We start from the raw sequence: 15,145 nt of genomic DNA, 5'->3' as shown, positions 1-15,145 counted from the left end.
CTGTATCTCCTTCAATGACTTTCCTCACTGTCCTATAATTTTCTGATATAGGTCTTTTATATCCTTGGCTAAATTTACTCCCAGACGGGGGGGGGGGTAAATTTGCATTCCCATCCCTTTTTTGGGGGGGATGTAACTGTCCATGAGACTGTTTTCTTAAATTTTCTTCCTGTTAGTTCATTACTTTCCTGAATTCACTGATCAGTTCAGCACTTTTTGGTGGAATCCTTAGGGTTCTCTATATACAATATCATGTCAACTGCAAGTAATGATAGTTTTAGTTTTTCCTTTCTTCTTGTCTGATTGCTGTGACTAGGACTTCCAGTACTATGTTGATAAAGAGTGGTGAGAGCAGACATCCCTGTCTTGTTTCTGATTTTAAAAGAAATGCTTTTAGTTTTTCCCCACTGAGTATGATGTTGGCCATGGGTTTGTCAAATATGGCCTTTGTTATGTTGAGGTATGTTCGCTTATTCCCACTGAATGGGAGAACACATTAGCCAATGATATATCTGATAAGGGGTTAATAGCCAAAATTTATAAAGAACTTATAAAACCCAACACCAAAAAAAGCAAATAATCCAATTTTAAAAACTGGGCAATGACCTGAATAGACACTTCTCCAAAGAGGACATGTATAGCCAATACACACACAAAAAGATGCTTAATGTCACCAGTCATCACAAAGTGCAAATTAAAACCACACTGAGATATCACCACACATGTGTCAAGGGACTATCATTAATAAATCAACAAACAACAAGTGTTGTGACAGCGAAGAAAAGAAAATGCACTTTAATGCATCGTTGGTTGGGAATGCTAGTTGGTGCAGCCACTGTGGAAAACAGAATGGAGTTTCCTCAAATATTAAAAGTGGAACTGCTTTATGATGCAGTGATTCCACTTCTTGGAATATACCCAAAGGAACCCAAAACACTGATTCAAAAGACTATATGTATGTTCACTGCAGCCTTATTTGTAATAATCAAGATTTAGAAGCAATCCAAGTGCCCATTAGTAGATAGGTGGGTAAAAAAGTGTTAGCACATTTACATAATGGAATGTTACTCAGCCAGAAAAAGGAAGGAAATCTTACATTTTGTGACAGCATGGATGGACCTGGAGAGTATTACGCTAAGTGAAATAAGCCAGTCAGTGAAAGACAAATACCATATGATTTCACTCATATGTGGAACGTAATGAACAAAATAAACAAACAAAACAGAAGCAGACACGTAGATATGGAGAACAAACCAATAGTTCTTAGAGGAGGAGGGGTTGGGGGGGCTGGGTGCAAAAAGTGAAGGGATTAAACAAAAATGAACAAACTCATAGACAAAATAACAGTACAGCGGTTACAAAAGGGAAAGCGGGAGGTAGAAGAGGGTGAAGGGGGGACACATGGTGTTGGAAGGAGGCTTGATGTTGGGTGGTGAATACACAACACAACATAGAGATGATGTGTTGTAGAACTGTATGACTGAAATCTATACAGTTTTATTAACCAATGTCACCCCAATAAATTCAATAAAAGGTTTTTAAAAGCTACAGTGGTATTGTTTGGGTTTTGTGTTGTCAAAGACACCTTTTTCCCTTTTAACAGTCTATTAACCCTTACTCCTATCTGCAAACTGGGAAATAGGAGTAAAAGGAAGACTTAATTTCCATAGTTTTCATAGTATACATTTTTTGTCATTTCAGTTTTTACTGTATAAATGAATACAAATTTTAAATAAATAAAAATATTGAAGACCACTCTGCTGGGCTGCCTGTTCCTTTTTTGGTGAGTTTTCACTCACTGTAGGAGTTTAATTGTGGATTCTATCATCGACCACTGGGGATGCAGATTAGGTCCCTCTGCTTGAGGTGGAAGGTTTGCCTTTATCTCCACCCATCTCCAGAATCTGAAAATTCTGAATTTCATCAGTTCTTCCTAAGAAGCAACTTTCCTTTACTGTTCATCCTCACATTACTTAGGTTAGGCCTTCAGTGGCAATTGACATTTTGTTTATATACATAGTGTCTCCTCATGCCTGTATATCATCTACAGGATGGCTGGTATCAGTTCCCTAAAACAAAAAGCACACCACTCTTCTGCTTGTAAGCACCTGTTGCTTCCCTCTGCTTGTGAATTCCTTAGGCTAGAACATGAGACCTCTTTGGAACTTGACTCCAATCTGTCTTTCCATTTCATTTCCTCCTATTCACCTCCAACCGGGCTCAAAGCAAAAGTAAGTGTCTTACTGCTTTCTAAATATGTGTCTTTCAAAATTGTATACCTTATATATACTGCATTTCTTTATCTGATAAAGCTTTATTTCATTACCCATTAGGTAAACCGCCATCACACCTGAAGACTCAGCTTAAATACCGACTCCTTTGTGAAATCTATGATTGCTCCACCCAACGTTACTGTTCATGTCCATCTGCTCCAACAGTACCGGGGATACTGTGCTGCTGGGTCATTTGTCATGATAGACTCTAATTCAAACTTTGAGGACATAGCCCAGCCAAGGCTTATGTATTTTTGTGTATGTAGCGGAGTGCCATAAACATGAACAATTATTTCTTTCCCATATTTCTGTGTGAAAGTATGCGCGCACATGTGCTGGTGCACACACAGACATATACGCATGTACACACACTCACACACACACCCTCACACATCTCTTGAATGAGATGTGAATAAGTTCCAATGTCATACACATGGAAGTTAAGGAAAAAAACAGAGCTATGTTCTGAGCCACCAGCTGGCATCCCCAATCTCTTACCATCCTGAAATGTGTCATTAATTGCAATGACAGCCTGGAAGGGTTTGGTCAGTTCGGCCCCTTGTGCTGAGCTGAGGAAAACCACAAATGTCTCCAGCCCTTCAATGACTGGATACTGAGTGTCATCCAAGATCGTTAAGGTGCAGTCCTAGAAGGGAAGTCAGAATGTCAACTAGACTTAGTATGGTGGTCAGTTTGCAATATATACAAATATTGAAACATTGTGTTGTACACCCAAAACTAATATAATGTTATACATCAATTATATCTCAATTAAAAAATTTTAAATTAAAATAAAAAAAATTCAAGCAAATCTTATTGAAATGCTGAACATATAACACCCATCTGTTTGGGGGAAATTAGGACAAAGGCAAGAACTTGCTCTTCTTTGGTGGTCTTAAATTTTTTTTTTAATCCATAAAATTACACTCTTTGGTTATACATGAACAATTATTTCTTTCCCTGTTTTGTTTCTACAGCCAATATTTGTTTGATATTTACATCAAACAAATGTGGTTTCTAACCTAAATCTCTGGTGCTGGATATCAGATACTGAAAATATCACTGGGTGAGTGTGTGGACAATCTTTCTAGATTTGTTCTCTTGTTTGTATGTTGGTGTTTTTGAGGAAAGGGAAGAAAGTTGTACTGCAAGGAGAGTTTAGCATCTTCCAGAGAGTTTGGGCAGCAGACTAGACACAGCATTATCAGACTCACCTTGCCTTCCCCACTGTGTGCTCACCTGCTCAGTGACACCTGGCCTGAATTCAACCTTCCTAGAGCTGGGAACGTAGTCAACTCCTGGAGTGGCAGAAGCTGGATCCGAGGGGCGTGTAGCACACCAGACAGACGTGAAGGTAGAAAGGTCAGTCCCATGGCGGATAACTGGAATCTTCACTGTGCCTGAAGTAAGATCACAGAGATTTCCATGGTCAAGCCTGAGCCAGGACATCAGTGGGGCGTTCACAACAACACTTCCTTCACAGCAGCAGCAGCAGTTTAATCCTGCTGGATTGTCCAGTCCGACTTCAGGGGTGCTCCTGCGCTAGCTGCTCCCAGGATGGCTGAGAGGCATCACTGCCCTTCTGCTCACACCGGGATGAGCAGCAGACCTGGAGGCGGGCCTCCTGGAGGCTGCTGGAGAGATAGCCCTGAGGGGAAAGAGGTTTTGTAGCTTCACAAAGGAGACAGTTCACAGACAAACAATGAACTTAAAGGGGGGAAGATCCATTGAAAAAAACATCACAAGCCTATTCAGGGAGAAGAAACTCTGAGACTAGCGCCTCAGGGATGAGTTAGAGAATAGTCAATTAAGAAAGAACCAGCTAGGGGAATCTATGGGGCCTGAAGCTGAATGTTCCTAATTAAATGTTCCTAACTGGTTTGATTTCCCCATTTTATCTGAGTGGTGCACACATCATTACTTAAACCATATGTGCTTATTGCTTATCTTAGGAATGAAGCTCATCTTCTGGTCCACTGTGAAATCATACTCATAGGGTCCTAATGATATACATGTATATTTTTAGCTGTTTTCACAATCAAGGTCAAAGAAAAGCTATATGAAAACCCATCAATCGCATTTTTCTAGTCAGAATGTTGTGGGGTCACATGTAGCCAAGGCTGGACATCTGTTGCATGGGGAAGCAAACAACACACAGTAAAAAGGTCCGGCTTCTAACCCCAGCTCTGGCTGATTAACTGCTTGATCTTTGATGATTTATTTAACCACTCTGTGTCTCCATTTTCTCTCCTCTATAATGTTATCTTCTCTATAGAAGATTGAGAATGCATGAACTGCACATTGTATGGTCCCTGGCATTCTGTAAGCACTCAAAGATATCAATTCCCACCACCCCTCCAAATACCACCTTCAAAGAGGTGAAAGGCCTTGTCCAGTGGCTCTGATCAGCAGATACTCCTCTGCTGCCCTTCTAGTGGGATGTCTGCCAGCGGCATGAGGAGGACCCCAGTGCATCCAGGACAGGAAAGAGATCTGGGTGGAAGAAATCTGCTCCCTGACTGCTTTGGGCTGTTATAGGAATGAGGCAGTTCCATTTGTGAAGACACTAACAGTTTAGAATTTGTTTTAGCAGCTAGAAGCGTACTTAATAATATACCTCCATTCTCAATAGATCACATTCTCCTCCTGCACAAGTCAAAATGCTTAGCACCATGCTTTCCCTCTGGACCACAGAGGTCAGTCAATGAAGCCGAAAGCCAGATCCCTCCCTGCCATCAGTAACCAGAGCAAGAATAGTGAATGAAACTCCCTATTCTTTACATCCTTTCATTCTTGGTTGCAATGCCTAGCATTATATAATGACTCGACCAACAGTGGTGTCAGTGAGGAATGGCATTCTCAATGTCTTAAGGACATTCTCAAACCTAAGAGGAAATCATTCAAGAAAGGGATCAAGAGATGGGTAATGGAACCCTTGAGATGCTCTTCATTACCTGCATCCTCACTGACAGTGAAAGCCGTGTTGCCCAGGGACACAGTGGAGGCATCGTTGGGACCACTGATGAGCACCTTGGCCAGTGACACCCTTCCAATGCGGGCATTGTCAGAAGCACCTTCCAGGGCAATCTCAAACTCTTCTTCCTCTTCATACTCGCTGTCATCAATGAGCATGACGTCACAGGTGGACATGGTGACACCAGGCCTGAATACCACAAGGCTGTCGGCAGACCTCCCTCTTGATTTAAAGTCAGAACCTGATTCCAGAGCATAGAGGCTGCTTCCCATAGCTGACTTAGGGACGGTGTAGCAAATCACCGAGACGCTGCTGCTGGAGTCCCCTGAAAGACAAAATGGCAAGGAAATCAAAGCATCTGAATGAGCACTTTTCGAGTTTTAAAATGTCTGACAAATTAGTGACCTTGGTTTCGTCTGACATATTTCCTCGCTACTGTGTTCACACCCTGACATGAAATCTTCCCGCACGGCAATCTTTTTTGAGTTTATGGTATAAGCCACTTGAGGATGTAATATACCCCAAATACTTCACCAAATAACTTAAAATGAATTTCCTATTCTGTAAATTTTGTGCTCCATTAATTCACAAGACTCATTGCCCACCATCTAAGACCACAGCGGGTGGAAAGATAAGAGATATATTTGGTGCTTTAAGAAGCAAAGTAATTGTGTACCCAAGATAGTGCTATGAGCACAGTTTACTGCTTTTCTGAATAAACTTCTGTACTTAGTGGGCAAAAAAAAAAAGAAAAAACAAGCTTGTTTTAAAAAAAAAGAAAGGCAAAACAAAACCTACATCTCTGTCACATGACTTTACTTATTGGTGCTGCCACTGCCCTGGGTGACACCTGGTCTGGGCCCAGCTTGCTGGCCCCGAGCAGTCCCTGGGGCCTTGCTCGCTGCCCAGGGGGCGCCATCAAGGGTCTGCAGTGTCTGTCGTGTTGGTCACACTAATACCCAGTCAGCAGCTTCAATGAAAAACCTGACATCATCACTTATAAGCATTGTGTGGCTCTGAATAAAGGTTTAGTTTCCTGAGTTTTAAAGTCTCAATATTGTACAATCATAACTCCATAAGATCTTTGATTTGATTTTCAGCCCCTCAAGAACTGACCTTAAGTTCCTACACACAGTGTGTTTCTCATCTGAGTTCTATATGTGACATTCACGCAAGGAAATCTTCAAACACATTTCCTGTCTTTCAAGAACTAAGATGGAAAATCAGTTCTTGAAAATTGTAACTTCCATCCTTGACCAGGGTTATAAATATTTTATGGATTGGGTGATTGATTAAGAATCCCAAGTACATGAATATTTTCAAGACCAAATATAAAGTCTTCTAGATCCATTAAAGAATAATGGGGCTGCTAACAGCCTCGACTAACAACAGAAGCCTTCTGATAGTACTCACTAGGTAGGATCTTGATTACAGTTGTGCTGTGGATGTAAGTGAGTTAACACATGTAAAGTACTTAGATATACGTGTTAATATGGTACATGAGCACTTGGTACATAAAAGGGACTACAGCTCCTTGTCACCTTTGGCGCCAACAGACCTTTTCTTTCAATAGGTGCAAAGAGAAAACCAGCACTCTCGTTGACCCGGTAGGTCTTCTTATCAAACTCTAATGTGGGTTCATCCTCAGTGTCATTGATAATGACCTTCGCCTGGGTGATCTCCCCTAGTAGGGCATATGCTGGCATGCTGAGCTCCACGGTGAAACTTTCCACATTCTCAAACACGTCATCATCGTTGATGACGATGGTGCAGGATTTGGTGTCCTCTCGCTCATCAAACTGCACCTGTCACAAGGTGTGAATTCAGAAAAAGTTACACTGTGATAAGCCAGACAAAATTTTAACTTTCTGTTTGACTAGATCCTTTGCCAACAAGATGGGCCAGATCTAGAATGTGAATATAGTAGCCTGGTCCAAAAGAGAGAGAAATGATTTTATGTGCCTATAATTGTGAACTTACAAGGCTCAGTTTTACTTTGTCTAAAAATAAGAGGAAGATAAAACCTTCAAATGGAAACAGGGCTATAGATTTGTTCAAAATTGAAAGGGCAGGAAATGGGCCTGGAATGCACTTTGTGTAAACAAGACAAGCAAAACATGCATAAAAATAGTCATAAACCTCTAGAAAACACATAATTTTCATCAACAGAAATTACAATCTAATCAGCTAATCAAATTTTTACTAAGCTCCACGTTTCAAAACACTCCCAACCAAATGAAACACTCCACAGATCTCTATTTAGGATCCAGAACACACTTCCTTTTATCTTTCTTTGAAACATAGGAGTGCATGACTCTTTTCATCATTTTGTTAAAAGTCTCTTAGCCTATCTCTTCTTTTCTAATTCCTCCTTTAAATTTCACATGAGGGGCCTTCACTGAGTCCATCTGAAATGCCTTGGAGAGAGACCACTCCTCTTTATGATTTCTGTTGTTTATGTTCCCACAAGGATGATGAAATTACTTTGAAAAAAATTGTAATGAAGATTTAACAAGTGCCAGGCATCACGCCACACATAAAAGATGACACACAGAGGCACTCTGCCATAAAGGATTTACCGTTCCAGCCCCCTCCTTTCTCTTTGGCTCTCATTCTCTCCTTTTTCTCTCTCTCACTCACACCTTGGCACTAATTACCTCCACTGCTACATGGAGACTTACAAATGTTTCTCTCTACCCCAGAACCCCTCCCTGTACGCCCTACCAGCGTGTGTAGCTGTCCGCTGATTGTTTCTAAGGCAACTCACACTCAACACGTTTGAAGCAAAGTCAAGATCACACCCTCACCAAACCTGCTTTTCGTATGGTGTCCTCCCTAGCAAGGGCGCCACCGCCGATTTTCCCTTCTGCCCCACTATCCAGTGCACTGCTACGTCCTGTCAGTTGCTGGCACACCCATCTGTTGAATCACCCACTCCTCTCCTCATAATTGCACTTCTTCACTTTATAATTGCAGCTTAAGCTCCCATCATCTCTCTCCTACCCCATCCAAGAGCTTCCCAACTGGTCTCCCCACACAAGAAAGATCTTCTCTCCCTTCAAGTAAAGAAGGTGGAGAAAAAAGGTTAGGACACCAAAGGTCGAATGTAGAATATGAGGCTTTGAAGACTGTGTTTTTAGGAGGTTTTTTGGTCATGAGTCAAAGTGTAAAGACTGAGAAGCTGGGTACCACTTCACCTTTGGCAGTATTGTGTCCATGGAGATTAGGCAGACTGTGTGTTGTAGACCGCCCTGACTGGTTTTAGTAATTGTATATCGATCCCTTGTGGCTAAGGGCGAGGGATGACCTCTGGAATGCCAGCCGCAGGAGACAAAGCTTGTCTCTGGAAGCAAACCCTGCCTCAGTTTCCCTGACCCCAAAGCTTGGTCGGAAGTCAGTGATGGGTAAGACCCTTCACAGCAGGGGGCAACCTAAGCCAGACTCGATCACTTGGGAGGCCTCAGGGGGCTGCAACAGGGAGCAATGGACTCTTGCCCCCTGGCTTTGACATAGCCTGAGTCCCCATGTTCTCTGGGAGAAGTGCTTCCTGGCTCTAATCCCCTTAAGCCTGAATACCTTTTGGGGAGAGGTGCAGCCCCTTGCCTTGCTAGAGCCTGTCCTGGGGAAAAATCTGGCATCACAAAGACTTGCTGATAAACCTGTGAAATCTGCTCTGCTAAGAGTGCTTTCATTCATATGTTAAGGATTAGAGTAAGAAACCCTAAAACTCTGTTCCTGACAGACTGACTCAAAGTAAGCCCTCAGATTTCTTTGAAATGTTATCTACTGTTTGATCCTTGCCGCCCTGTATTCCTACGTATTACAACCCAAATAAAAGGCTCTGGAAGAGGGGGCTCGAGGCCTTTTTCTCCTGGGAGAAACTGGCTGCAGCTGGCCTTTTTCCCTGAGAAACTGGCCACTGTTCACTTCTCCTCCCCAAGCAGATTACATCATATCTCAGTCATGATTACTCTTCATCCGTGGCACTCGGGGGGAACTGTGAGAGAAGCAGCCCCCACAACTGTGAAGAACAAAGTATTGTGGGAAAGGACCACAGGACAATTACTTGAGAAAAGATGCCAGTGGAAAGGGAGGTGGGATAAAAAGAAGTGGGAAGGTGCCACAGTAGCCTACAACCACATCACAGCTCTTGTGGGAAGTTCAGGACTCAGAGGCATCTCCCTCCGCTGCCCACCTACCTGGCCAGCATACTCCACGTAGTCCTGCTGCCCAGGCTGGGAGCTGAGCCTGGAGCTGGAGCTGGCGGTGCCTTGCTCTGTGCGACACAGGACGATGGCGTATTGGTTCAGGTTCCCGGTCCTCTGCACTGTGACGCTGACAGACCCCGCCTTCTCACTGACATTGTAGCTAGAAACACACAAAAAGGTAGTCTCTGAAATCCTGCCCCTGGGCTGTAAAGAGTCTGCCTGTTTAATGCCAGTCTCTTCTGGTTGGTTGATGCTCGCAGGCATTTCAGAGAAGAGGAGGTTTGATTGGTATAAGAAGCTGGGTTGTAAATTGAGGAAATGCGCTCACCTGGGGCAGACACAGCATCAAATGATCAAGGAAGCTGTGGATGCAGAATGGTACCTGCCTCATTTTCAGAGAAAGTGGAAAGTTATTTAGAAAATGGCAGCAAAAAGGAGCTATGAATGTCATATCTCAGAATGTGGAGAAATGACATAAAGACCCTTCCTAGTGTGGCAATCAGAATAGGTCAGCGGGTTCCTAGGGAAAATGCTGCTTGGGAAGCGGTGACCTAGCTCAGCTGGGCCTGACTGGATTAGCTTCCTAGGCACACAGAGGACGGGGGCAGTGCCAGAGGTTAGAAATGAGAAGTGGGCCTAGGTAACAAAGGTGATTAGACAAATGGAGCTTTGAGACAGCAGGGGAGGTGGCAGGGTGCTATAGACTAAATGTCTGGGTCCCCCTCAAATTCTTATGTTGAAATCCTAACCCTCAAAATGATTGCATCAGGGCGTGGGCCTTTTGGGAGGTGATTATGTCATAAGGGTAGAACCTTTATAAATGAGATTAGTGCCCTTATAAAAGAGACCCCAGGGGGGGTCTCTCATCCTTCTCCCATACAAGGTAACAGTGAAAAGACAACAGTCTATGAACCAGAAAACGAGCTGGCACCAGACACCTAATCTGCCGACCTTCTCATCTTGGACTTCCCAGCCTCTAGAACTGTGGGAAATAAATGCCTGTTGTTTACACGCCACGCACTCTATGGCTTTCCGTTATAGCGGCCTGTGTGGATCAAGACACAGAGCTAACTTAGTTTGCTGCTAGGAATTCGTATTGCTTCTGCAAAATAGGAGGCACACTATGCATGTGCTATTTATTCATAATAAATATCTAGTGAGTGGTGGGTCAGATGCGCTTTGCTTTTCATCACCGGGGACAGGACTGGACCTGGAATAGCGTCTTGTTGCAGTGAGGGTGGCAGGCACAGCGCCTCCGTGGGTTAGTCGTTGCCAGCTTTGGGGGCCTCTACACTGTTTACTCCATTAGACACTAGTGGGTTTCCAGCACACGTGATCAGTGTTATTCAGTTCATTTTGAAAGAGATAAAACAAGAGGTAAATAGCAGAGGTATTTACCTCTTTTATTTAATTTACTTAATAAAAGAGGTAGAAAACAATACAAATATAAAAGTTGATCCTAATTTTCCAGTAATTCTCACTCAAGTGTGTGTAAGAATAGAATAGCCTACATCTGGGACACACGAAACCAACTTTGTATGTTTTCCCTTTCTCCCCCTCAAGTTCCAGTGAGTATGAAATATAGATTTAAAGAATTCTTCCTTCTGCAAAAATTATAATCCTAGTTATAATTTAACCTATAAAACCATCACTGTGTTTGCCCTCCTTTATTGGTTGGTGCCTCTCTGGTTGCTTCTCAACTCCCCAACAGACTATGAAAGCGTCTTTAAGAGCTGTCTGCATTAAGCTATGACTATGTCCCTACAGATATACGATCCTATGAATACCAAAAAAACCAGGGGGAGGATATGAGCATGAGAACAGAGAGAATGTGGATGGAAGGCAAAGATGTTGTTCTTGGGGCCAGTGATTATTTGCAGGACTTGAAGGTACATTTTCCCCCTAGGGGTCCTACTGGATTATCTTCTCAAACTGGAAGACAAAAGCAAAAATACTGTAGGGGAGGCAGTAGAGCACAATCGTGAGGAACACTGGACTTAAACCCTGATTTTCTTGCTGATTAGCTGCTTGACTTTGGGCAAGTTACTTCACCTCTTTCTGTCTCTATTGCTTTGTTGTTGCAGGGGCAGCAGTAGCATTCATCTCACGCTGCAAGCATCAAATGAGGTGATATAGGTCAAGTACCTAGTATAGTGCCTGGTACATATAGTATTCAAGAAATACTTGGTACAATCATTAGTTTTATTACTGTTATCAGCACCACCATCATCAGATAAATACAGCGGACCCACAGGTGCTTCCTCCTGACTCCTCTGTTTGCCTGATTCATTTCTCAAGAAGAACACAAAATTACACTTGTACCTGGTATGTTTAAAGCTGATGAGGGACCATTGGATGTGGAAGACATTGTCGCTGACCACATTGGGTTTACTGTCTTTTACTAGAAACTGAAAACTATCCATCATCTCATGGATCTTCTCTTCATGCAACGTGTAACGAATCAACCCCAAGTTCACATCCTCTGTGAGAAAAAAGACACAGGGAATTAATCCAGGGTTGTAAAAACAGCCTCATAGGTGCCCCGACTGACACGCTCACTTCATTCTTCTAATGGATCATAGACAGAATGGGTGGTCTCAAAAACAAACAAGTATTTCTGCCAGATGTAAAAATAAGCTCTATGTGACAAAAGACCACCTTTATGTACAGAAAATATCCTATTGTAAAATGAGAATTCCAGGTTTTTGGCAAAAAACGTGTTAATAAATGTCTACGAAATGTTAGACACAAGTCTGAGAGCTGACAGAGAGGATCTGTGACCACTTCCCGTGCATATATGCTCATGTCCACACTACTCCCTTCTCAGTAAGGTTATTTGGAAGACAAGAAAAGCTACGGTTGGATTAAAACAGCGCCCACACAAGGCACAGATAACACGGCCTCGGAGAGCACACGAGACTGAGGACAGATGAAAAGGAAACACGGCACGTGACTTGTAATGTGCCGTTTCTCAGTAACTGCCTCCAGTCAGGTCCCTCCTCAGAAGATGCTAGAAGACTGTAGAAAGCTTCTGAGAATCTAAAACGCAACATGGTTTGTTTGATAGGATTCAAAACAGGAAAACATTTCTATTGAGGAATCCACCCATATTGACTGAAAAAATCAACATGGACTTTAAAAAAAATCCATAACCCTTAAAGAACAAAAAATAAACCACACAGCATCACAGACATTTCATAAATTCTGGTGGCTGTTTTTAAAGGAAACCAAGATATGATCCCTTCCAGAAAATCTGGCCCAAAACTAAAGCATTTTAGGAGCTGAGGAAGATTGGTAAAGATGATTTTTTTTGGTGGGGGGCATAATTCAGAGTTACAGGAAAAAAGTCAGAGAAGTAAAATTCCAAAGTTGGATGGTTAGACACTAAAAGACCTATTTGTGCAAATAGGTAATATGGGGGTGAGAAGCTAGCAGTGGTTGTAAGATCAGAGAGGTAGGGGGAGTAGTGGTCAAATAGATTCCTCCCATTTCCCGGGTCTCAGAGTCCCCACCCTGCGTGAAAGTCACGGCCACTCTGCCGGGCTGCAGCTTGTGCTCCACATGGCCGTGCTGGGGGCCCCTCGTGATCTCATAGACAAGCTGCAGGTCCTCTGTGTCCGGGTCCATGGTCAGCAGTTCCTTCTTGGTGATCAGGTTGGTAGCCTGGAATAGAAACACATTAAATTTAATTCCTGAGGTGGGAATAAAGCAAGAACAAGACTCTGTGACTCAGATTTAATTCAGTTCAACAATGATTTACTGAGTGCATTTACTGAATAGAAAACTCTGTCAGTACTGAAGAGGCTATGAGGATAAAAACCACCCGGCCTCTGACCTTGACATGTTCACACTTTATTGGGAAAGAAAGGCTGATAAGCAAGGTAGTTGCAAGGTAAGAGCTATATTGGGAAATACAAAAAGAGCGCTATACACTGTTTGGAAGAGGAGAGATTAATTCCCTCTGAACTGGGGAAGGAAGGGTTTGAAATGGTGGAATTTGAGTTTGGTCTTTAAAGAAGGTTGGAACTTTTAAAGAATGATACCATACAGGAAAGATGGGCACTTTATACCTTATAGGGGTCAACTGCAATGAGGGCAATTGAGTAAGATAAATATGATGCCCTAATTTTGCCCAAATAGACTGCCTGTATTTTAACTCAATTAACGAATATTTAATGAGAGCGAAGGTTTGAAAGAAAAAAGGGATGGTCAGTAGTATTAAATGTTACTAGCTCTAGTAAAGTAAGGACATATAACTGACCTTTAAACATGGCAAAATAGAGGTCAGTGTGACTTTGACAAGTGTCTGTCCCTGCAAAAAGGGTAGGGGTTGGAAGTAGAAAACGGACTGTGGACTTCCAAGAAGAGAACCAGGAAGGTTCTGAATATGGGGAAAAAAATAAAGTAGGGCAAAAGGTTTGTACTAATTTTGTTTCATATGTTTTAAAACTTCCAGTTAGGACCATGGAAAGTTATAGCAAAACAGCCATATATATAGGTATACCTTCTTTTATTGTGCTTCACAGATGTGTCTTTTAAAAATGAAAGACAGGACCTTCCACCAGCAGGTCTCTGGTGGAAGATGTTGATTCTCTTCCCTGTGATACTCGCATTACTGTGGTGGTCTGCAGCTGAATCCGTGACTCTGAGGTGCACCTGAACAACCTATCAGCTCCACAAACATGGGAATATCTACAGCTTAGAGAGAATACCACAAGCAGAAGAAAAGTACCAGTTCCCAAACTCAACTGAACAACTCTGTGTGTTTGGGGGGGGTCAGGGATTTACTGCTAGACATGTCACCAGGGGAGAATTATGGCATAATGACCAAATTGGGATTTAGGAGAAGGAGAAAGAAATTTCTAAAGTATCCATCCCTCTGAGGATGCCTACAAAAATCCTTTCTTCCCATCTATGGCGTATTCCAGGTGTTTCCCCAAATCCATCCTTCCCTGCCTCTAGTTAACAAACTTTTAGCTGAGCACCTGAGGGTCCAGCTAGAGACTCTACTTCCCAGCCTCCCATGGTCCCTGTGACCAATTTTGCCAAAATAATATGTGTGCAAGAGGTATGTTTAATTTCTGCATCACTTGCTTGAAATATATTCCTTGCTCTCTGTTTTCCTCTTCCCGTGGACTGGAATACTGATGAATAGCTGAAAGGTTTTGGCTACGATCAACAGCAACAAGCCAATGATGGCAGAACAACAAGACAGAAAGAATCTGCATCTCTGTATCACCATGCAGGGCCCTAGAATTCAACCCTGCATGTGAGGGAAGAAAACACTGGGTTGGCCAAAAAGTTTGCTTGTTTTTTTTCCTGTAAGATGGCTCTAGTAGTGTTTAGTTGTCTTTAACTTCATTTGGAACCATTTTGTTAGATTGCACTGTGACAGCTGCCATATCAGTGTGCATTTAAAAAAACTTATCAGAATTGGTGAATTTTTGTGTAGCCATTTTAATATTGAAGATGGAAGAAAATACTCAACATTTTCAGCATATTATGCTTTATTATTTCAAGAAAAGTAAAAAGGCAACTGAAATGCAAAAAAAGATCACAGTGTATGGAGAAGATGCTGTGACTTATCAAACATGTCAAAAGTAATTTGTGAAGTTTCTTGCTCTGAATTTTACACTGGACAGTGCTCCATGGTTGGGTAGATCAGTTGAAGTTGATAGTGATGGAGACAT

General features: G+C 42.4%; 1 protein-coding gene across 3 annotated transcripts in view; it reads right to left on the bottom strand.

Moving 5' to 3' along the window:
• Positions 1 to 15,145, bottom strand: part of FRAS1 (Fraser extracellular matrix complex subunit 1) — a 420,604-nt gene that overhangs the window by 46,329 nt on the left and 359,130 nt on the right. For 2 of the 3 annotated variants that reach the window (XM_037147065.2, XM_053655680.1), the window contains 7 exons: positions 12,968 to 13,118; positions 11,778 to 11,937; positions 9,447 to 9,615; positions 6,806 to 7,052; positions 5,228 to 5,572; positions 3,513 to 3,673; positions 2,772 to 2,919 (listed from right to left, as the gene is read on the bottom strand). In XM_037147065.2, coding sequence (XP_037002960.2) covers positions 2,772 to 2,919; positions 3,513 to 3,673; positions 5,228 to 5,572; positions 6,806 to 7,052; positions 9,447 to 9,615; positions 11,778 to 11,937; positions 12,968 to 13,118 — 1,381 coding nt within the window. Of the gene's footprint in view, positions 1 to 2,771; positions 2,920 to 3,512; positions 3,674 to 5,227; positions 5,573 to 6,805; positions 7,053 to 9,446; positions 9,616 to 11,777; positions 11,938 to 12,967; positions 13,119 to 15,145 lie in introns of those variants that run through there. The other variant, XM_053655681.1, reaches the window with a different exon arrangement.

The sequence above is a fragment of the Artibeus jamaicensis genome, unplaced genomic scaffold (assembly GCF_021234435.1).
Source record: "Artibeus jamaicensis isolate MK-2021 breed Jamaican fruit bat unplaced genomic scaffold, CSHL_Jam_final scaffold_1031, whole genome shotgun sequence".
Taxonomy (NCBI): Eukaryota; Metazoa; Chordata; class Mammalia; order Chiroptera; family Phyllostomidae; genus Artibeus; species Artibeus jamaicensis.
The sequence above is the reverse complement of the archived record's forward strand: the minus strand, read 5'-3'. Positions and strand labels throughout refer to the sequence as shown.